The sequence below is a fragment of the Sporisorium graminicola genome, chromosome SGRAM_14, assembly GCF_005498985.1.
Source record: "Sporisorium graminicola strain CBS 10092 chromosome SGRAM_14, whole genome shotgun sequence".
NCBI classification, from domain to species: domain Eukaryota; kingdom Fungi; phylum Basidiomycota; class Ustilaginomycetes; order Ustilaginales; family Ustilaginaceae; genus Sporisorium; species Sporisorium graminicola.
In genome coordinates, this window is record NC_043724.1 from 557,701 (window position 1) to 565,751 (window position 8,051).

An 8,051-nucleotide genomic window follows, 5' to 3' on the forward strand; every position below is an offset into this window, starting at 1 on the left:
CGAGCCTCAGCAGGGTGATGGGCCAATTTTGCGTGCTCTCAATCTCGTTCTCCCAAGCAATGCGATGATTGTAGTGGTCGGGGAAGTTGGCGTTGGGAAAACATCATTCTTGACCGCCTTGCTTGGCGAGCTTCCTTTGCTGCAAGGCGAGATGTTGCTTCCGATACGGGCAGCTCCAATCGCATACGTCAGCCAGAATCCTTGGATTCTGTGCGAGAAGAGCGTGAAAGATAATATCTTATTCTACCAATCATTTGACGAAGATCGTTATCAACGTGCATTGGCCGCTTGCGGTCTCCTTTTGGACGTCCAGCAGATGCCAAAAGGCGACCTCACTTTGGGCAAGCATCTCTCGGGCGGACAGAAGCAGAGGGTCGCTCTCTGTCGTGCAATCTATTCGGAGTCACAAACGTACATACTCGATGATATTCTGAGTGCAGTAGACAGCTCTACCGCTCTTAGCATCAACCAAGCACTCTTTTCGCGCCAAAATGGTCTCTTACGTGGCAAGACAGTCATCATGACTACCAATTCGGTGCAGCAAATGCACCTAGCCGACCATATTGTGCAAATTAGGAGCGGGGGTACAGTCGACATGCTTACGAGCGAAGCAGTCACCGTGTCCAAGCTTGCAGATGACATCGGCGTTCTCAGACGCGGCGCAGCAGAACATCGGGGCAGCAATGAGGTCACAAACGGCGACTCGTCTTCAGCGGCCCTTGTGCGCAATGCAGTAGCGAAAGAGCCTGGAGACCCCGAGAGCGAGGACGAACACGAGGAAGTTTTGATAGGACGCATCAAACTTTCCGTTTTTAAGCGCTACTTTCGTGCTGCTGGGTGGTGTGCCTTATGGTATCCACTTGCGGTGGTGATGCAGACTGGTTTCGCCAACGGACAGCTCCTGTGGCTGCAGGCTTGGGCCAAGAATGTCTCCGAAGACACCTTGCCTGGATCCATTGGGATGCACATCGGTATATTGGTGCTTCTGGTGCTGGGAAGGTTCGTCACCTACGCCGGGTCCCTTCTGATCTACCTGCTGCTTTTCTGCCCGAAAATATCGCTACAGCTGCACCACGACTTGTTGAATGGCGTTTTACTCTCAGGAGCCGACTTTTTCCTGAATCTCAACCCGGGCCGCATGATCAATCGCTTTACTCAAGATGTTTTTGCCCTCGACTTCCAGATCTGCACCTACGTGGTCAATGTTGCTCTCTTCGTCATCAACCTTGGGTACTCATTGGTCTTGATGATGCTGCCAGCTCCGTACCTGGTTGGCGTTATTGTTGCCATGGCAGCCCTGTACTTTCTCATATACAGACTGTATAGCCCGTCGTCCCGGCAGCTGCGACGCTTGGAGATGGCTACAAAGTCCAGTCTCCACTCACAATTCAGGGAGACGGGAGATGTGCAAGGACTTCTCACCATACGTGCATCCCAGTTGGGACTTCACTTCTCGCGGACAACGGCTTTCTTACTGGACATGTCGCAACGACCCTACTACTCACTCTGGGCAGTCCGTGTCTGGCTACAGACTTGGCTCAATATGCTGGCCATGGTGCTCAACACGGGCCTCGTGCTCTTCGCCGTGAGTCTGAGGCATACGTCGAGCTCGGGATTAGTGGCAGTCGCCCTGGTTCAGGCCATCTCTTTGTCTTCCGATCTTAATGGCCTTATGTCAGCTTGGACAGACCTCGAGATTGGAGTCGTATCTCTAGAGCGAATTGAACAGGTGATCACACTTCCTGCGGACCCCAAGGATACTCCAGCAAGGTTCCAGGAGATGCCGAGCACAGTAAAGGGCAACACTACCCCGGCAGCTGTTGCGGTTCGTTTCGAAGACGTGACTGCAGGTTACCAAGGCAGAGACGGCCCCATGTCACTGCACAAAGTCAGCTTCGATCTTAAACCTGGTGAGCGTCTGGGCATTTGCGGGAGATCTGGAAGCGGCAAGAGCACGCTTGTGCTGTCACTCCTCCGTATCCTCGAACCAGCTTCTGGTCGGATCACGATCGATGGTGTCGACATCTCGACATATACTGGTTCCTCGGTCCGTCAAGGCATTTCATACGTGCCACAAGAACCTATCGTTCTGCCGTCGCTGACCGTGCGCGAGAATCTAGACCCGGACTGCGAACAGTCGGACGATCAAGCTTTCTGGAAAGTGCTCGGACAGACTGCAATGTCTGAAACCGTCTCGCAACTTCCTGAAGGACTAGACAGTCCTGTCGACTTGCAAAGTCTGAGCATGGGACAGAAGCAGCTGTTGAATGTTGCCCGCGCACTTCTCAAACGGAGGGGATTATGGGTTTTGGACGAGGCGACCTCGAGTCTGGATCTGGAAACCGATGCACAGATCCAACTTGCTCTCGCTGGCGCGACGTTGGATGACAAAGGCGATTATGGCAACAAAGTGCCGAGGGCTCAATCGAAGAAACGCGCTGGTGTGATCTGCAACGACAGGGATAGTACTTTTGATGCTACCTTGCCGGGGCCAAGTAGGCCAACACTGATCACTGTCGCACATCGGCTGTCCACGATCATGGATTATGACAAGATCCTCGTGCTGGGAGGCGCAAAGGTTCTCGAATTTGGAAGCCCATCTGAGCTTCTCCAGCTGGAGAACGGAGAGTTCAAAACGATGGTAGAGGAGCAGAACCGAAGCATAAGGTAGAAGCCTGTTGCGCGGTGGGGTTGCGAAGGGTACACAGTGTGCGGAGACGATGTAAGTCGGATCATCCAAGACGCCCTCGTGAATCTGTAGGTCTTGGGGTGCAGTTTCTACATCAGGAGGGCGCCTTTGTTGTTGGCTACTATCTCACTGTTGGGCTTAGGTTGGGACTACTTCATGCACACCTTGAAAAGCATGTTCATGTTGGCAATACCGAGGCTTCCTGATATTGTTAATGGTCAGATGTTAGAGGTAGCGACAGTGGTGCTTAGAGGTCTTCTGCAACCCACTTGGGCTGTAGTCGACATTTGACAAGACCGCGCCTGGTGGTCACAAGTGAATCGGAACGAAGAAACAACAACAAATGCTCGCCGCCGTCGACCGGTATTTGTGACTGGATCCGTGACGACGAATTCACTCACTCACTCTCTCTCCTTCTGACCGCCATCGCATCATCTGTGTTGGCGTTAGTCGTCAAGTTTCTCTCTTAAGTTTTCCCCCACCCTTCCTCCCTTGTCTGATCGCCTCATGCCTTTTTATGTTTCCCCTTGCTCGTCTGCCTCAGAGCGCACGAGCCAAAGCACTAGGTATCAGCCGCAATTCTATCCTCTTTCTGTCAACATGCTTATAACTCGAGGAGTTGGAAGACGGCCAACTACGAAATCCAAGACGCGTTGTAAGTTAGTTATTTAAAGAACGTCAATTGTGAGCTAGGCGTTCGGGTTAGAAGCAGGGGTTTGGATTGCAAGGATAGTATGTATTGAGCGTGCTCTCTTGCTAGCCACTATTGGTGAGAAGTGTGGCGTTGGTACGTGCGGCTTTGTGAGCAGGGAGGAGAAGAGGTTAGCCAATGGGTTGCCAAGGGCCATCTCGAAGTGGTAGGTGACAGATCTGGCCTGCATATTGTGATTTAATGAGTCTGCTCGGATCTCGAGGGCGGAGGATGGCCAGAAAGACATGATCATCATAACGCCGCCGGACTTCCCGCCGGTCCTCCTAGGTCAGTGTGCGCATGATATGGCGGAGCTGCTGTTGAATTGCCATCGAGAGGAGGGCGTACCGCTCCTGGTAGGAGATACGTTGAAGACGCAGGATCTGTTCTTGGACCAGGTCCACCTTGGCCTGAAGGATAGTATAGCGGGCACTCTCTGGGCCGATGTAAGGAGTCGCACTCCTGTCTCGCGCAGTTCCTCGTAGCTCTATTGCATGTACTTGCTGTTGTTGAGGCGTAGGCCGCAGCGATTTCTGTGTGCATTGTTGCTGTGTTGGGCGCTCTCAAAGAAGTCGATGGTAGGGAGCGGAGTTAGACTTCGTTCGGCTGTCATCTTGGCAATGCGAGAAGATTCGGAGAGCAGCAAACTTCGGCGAGTAACAAACATATCTGCATTGCATCCATCCTCTACCCTGACGTCCAGGCAGTTTGTAACTACACGCTTTTTCTCTTAGGCTCTATCATTGTCGCGTCTCCCATTCGACTCACCTTCTTCCCAACGAGGACCTTCCCTTGACACGACTTCCACCTACAGAAAGCTGCAAGATAATTTCTACATCTTCCTAGTATCCCCCAACCTTAGCAGGACAGGGTCCTTGCGCGACACCCATCGAGCTGTGCATGTAGATGCCTTGGTGATCGTCCCAGTCCAAGGTAAGAGTACCAGGATAGAAGATTTGCAGAGGAACAGAGTCTGGCCCAGCTGCAGGTTCCTGTTCGTTGAAGTAGATCCACGATGTCGAATTTGCCGGGTTGATCCAAACGATGCCCGTGGGATGGCGATAGCCCATGGATTGGGTGGGCACGTTCTGAACCCAATCCTTGCCGTTGGAGACTCCCGTATATTTGCCAATGAAGACGGCATCGAAGGCATCAGCGAATTCTGGATTGCCTACGCGGGGCGGTCCGTAGGTGATGATCTTGTTAATCTTGCCCGGGAAGGCCTTTTCAATCGCCAATGCAGCTAGGGTTGCAATAGCGGCACCCTGACTGTGGCCGGTGACAACAATGTTCGCATCCGGGTATTGTGCAAGAGCGGTGCGTAGTCCAAGCTTTACCTGGAACCAAGTCCGGTAGAATGCGAGCTGCCAACCATTAAAAATCAACGAACCCAGAGGAAGGTTGAAGTCCGGACCTGGCAGAACCTGGAACGCATTGAAGTCGTTGACGATCGATTGGAGGCCCGTAAAGTTTGTACCTTCGTAGGCAACGATAATTCCCAACGACTCGGAATGGTAGATATTTGCCTTCTGTCCACCAAGGTTGCCATCACCATAAGCGTACAGCAAAGTTTGATCTCCAATGTGTGTACCAGGCACGTTGAGACTTGGTCCGCAGTACGTGTTCTGTACAGAGGCTACAGTCTTGGAGAAGTCCTCGACAGGGAATGGCAGGTACCCTACCTGGCCTCCAGGATATGCAGCTCGAGGAGAGATTGCATGGCCTTGAACGGCCGTGCTGATGGCAGCGATGGATAGCAAAAGGTAGGTCCAGAGCATTTCAAGTGGATATCAACGGTTGTGTGCGAGCTGTGAAGAGAAGACGAGGAAATCGACGAGATCACAGTCTCCTTATATACCTTTCAGCTTTGATATCTCGTCTCGGCTTCGATGCTCCATTTCTTGTCTCCTTCACAGTTCAGAGGCTCTGGTTGTTACTTGTCTCGCGACCTTTTTTTTACAGCTTCACTCAACTCACAGTCCGCTTCTCTTCACACCCTTCTTTCGACTGTTCTCCGGTTTGACGGAAAGCTTCAAAGTCATCTGAAATGATAAGAGGGCTCCTCATCTGAATGATAAGAGGGCTTCAAGTTCATAGCGAGTTCCGCCGGCACAAAGCAACATTGCAACCAACTCGTACATATCTGCAGGTCTCAGTGAATTGGCTCTCAGCACAGCTTGCGAACTGCGGCTTGTCTTTAGTTGTGCCGGAATCCAAGCTGGCCTTTAAAACGAGCAATATGTCTTAGATATCATCTAAGTACCAATCAGCGAACCAATGAACTTGCGCCATCTATTCGAGGAGGCCGGTAGCCAAACAAGAAGTGATTGAAGTTGGAAGAGCAGCACATGCTGAAAGGGCCATACGGAAACGGAGCTAAGGTTGCAAGTGTTTCGCCACATCCGCATAAACAACCAAGAAATGATCTACCGTCGAACCATATACGGCTAAACTTCCGAAGGGCTTGATGAGAAACTAGCCAGTTCGGCTCAGCATGAATTTTGGGACCATTCGTGAAACCACGGACCTCTGACGGATCAGCATCTCATGCTACCGAGTATTTGGTACCCTGTGAAAGTGAGCGTTAGTGATATGCTTATCTCTGGCTGTCCTTTAGCGCGTTGACAATCTAACCCCGCGTTGCCACAGTGGCGCTCTTGTATTTGGGTGAATTGTTTGTTTCGTGAAACCCACGTTCGCTCTCAACAAAACAGGTAAGCGAAGGAAGATCGGAGCTTGCAGGGTTGGGTCGAGATTGAACCTGTTGTCGGGCTGACCAAATGCCCTCTCTACTACTCCATTGCACCTCGGACGGTGATTGCCCTTTGACCTCTGTTGCATGTGTTACTCATTACTTGAGGATCGCCGAACTCTTGTACTGCACCAGCAACAGGATCCTGTACACTTTGCGCTTGCTCAGCTTCTGCAGGATCCTGGTCACGCATAATACAGCCCGGACGCACATTGTAACTCCGATGGTAGCGCCTGCACGTGGCTTTTGCCTGTGGACACGGTCGCGGGCGCCCTGCCAAAAATACACAAACTTAGGGTTAGGGTCAGGGCTAGGGCTAGGGCTAGGGAGATGCGGGGGTTGAGTCACTGTGGGCTTCGTCTAAGATGTTAGACTCAGATCAGTTGAGTCCCGGGTTGGTTTGAGTCTGTGATTACGTTGAGTCAGAGGAATTGAGTCAACATTAATAAACTACAGCACAGCCAACAAGCAGCTCGCTCTTCGAAAGTCGACGATATGCGCTTGCTTCGGTTTGTGAGCTGCCTGTTGAAGAAAACGTTTGCTGCCCCGACGAAATTGGCTGAGTCGTTGAAGCCCGTAAGACGCGAGATCGGAAAGACCGCCCTAAAACTGGCCCGCTTTCTGCAACTTGACCCCGAAGAAACCATGAGCTCCATTGTGATATTGCACAAGACACAAGTGTCGTCGTCATCTTTAGCCTTCAAAGTCGGTCGAGCCGCGCTCTGCAGCTTCTTTGACCGATGTGGCAATCTCGGTCGATCCTGTGATCAGGTTGAGCGTCAACCCGTCTGCCTGCCCCTTGGGAAGCTCGGCGAAGGCGAGCACCGTAGCAGCAACGTCTTGACGAGTGATCTGCTCCAACGAACATAACAACACATCTGGAGGTCAATCAGTGCACCTGTATACTTGCTGCGAAGTATCATCCTGTACCGTAGTCGATACAGCACCGTGGGAGCAAGTACATACTGGAACGTCGATGCGGGCGTGCTGGCCAAGTGTAATGCTTCCCACTGCATCCTGGTCGAGAAGGCTTCCCGGACGAACCACCGTCCAGGGGAAAGAAGTACGGCCCGACAAGTTCTTTTCGGCGGTGTCTGTATCGCAAATAAAAGGTACGAGAACAGAAAAAGGAAGGGTGTAAGCAGCTGTCGAGCGAAGAACAAGAACTTTAAGTCGTTGTTGCATAGAGCACAGCAACAATGACACCCACATTTAGCCTGGAAATGGGAAGCAGGACGTTGTAGGAACGAAGCGGACAGCAAGACAGGACCAAGACAACTGAGTGAGAAATTCTTCGCGGTACTGATACGTTGACGGGTTAGAAGAGCTACGTACCTGCAAGTAAAATCCAATCGACTTGCGCATGTTTGCAGAGTGCTCGAGGCTTCAATCAGCGAGCACGAGCACAACGACAAGAAGCAAAAGGTCAGTGACCCAGACGTTCACTGGGTTCGAATTTGACGACAAGCCAAGCGATACTCACTCTGTCTTTCGATACCACGAAGGAGGAGGCTTGTTCGTGTCACGCACGTCGATAGAGGACAGGAGGATGAAGCGACGGAATGAGTCTGACTTGGCGATCCCGCTCTGCTCGATGGCGTCAAACACCTTGATCGCGCCCTCCTGATCGACGGCCGTGGTACGCTCGTGGCCGCCCTTCCCACCGGCGCCAGCCGAGAAAAAGATGACACTGGGGTTGTACTTGGTGAACAGACCCGCCAGGTCAGAAACGGACGACTTCTCGAGCGATCCCACCACCGGCTCGACGGCGGTGGGTTAGGGTTAGGGTTAGGGTTAGGGTTAGGGTTAGGGTTAGGGTTAGGGTTAGGGTTAGGGTTAGGGTTAGGGTTAGGGTTAGGGTTAGGGTTAGGGTTAGGGTTAGGGTTAGGGTTAGGGTTAGGGTTAGGGTTTAGGGTTAG

General features: G+C 52.1%; 2 protein-coding genes across 2 annotated transcripts; one reads left to right on the forward strand and one right to left on the reverse strand.

Moving 5' to 3' along the window:
- Nucleotides 1-544: 544 nt before the first annotated feature.
- On the forward strand, nucleotides 545-2,671 carry EX895_002439 (uncharacterized protein; the record flags this gene model as incomplete). The annotated part of the gene is made up of 1 exon (XM_029883038.1): nucleotides 545-2,671. The coding sequence occupies one exon, from the start codon at nucleotides 545-547 to the stop codon at nucleotides 2,669-2,671; it is 2,127 nt and encodes a 708-aa protein (XP_029740793.1).
- Nucleotides 2,672-4,222: 1,551 nt separating this feature from the next.
- EX895_002440 (uncharacterized protein) lies at nucleotides 4,223-5,158 on the reverse strand (the record flags this gene model as incomplete). The annotated part of the gene is made up of 1 exon (XM_029883039.1): nucleotides 4,223-5,158. The coding sequence occupies one exon, from the start codon at nucleotides 5,156-5,158 to the stop codon at nucleotides 4,223-4,225; it is 936 nt and encodes a 311-aa protein (XP_029740794.1).
- Between the last annotated feature and the right edge of the window lie 2,893 nt (nucleotides 5,159-8,051).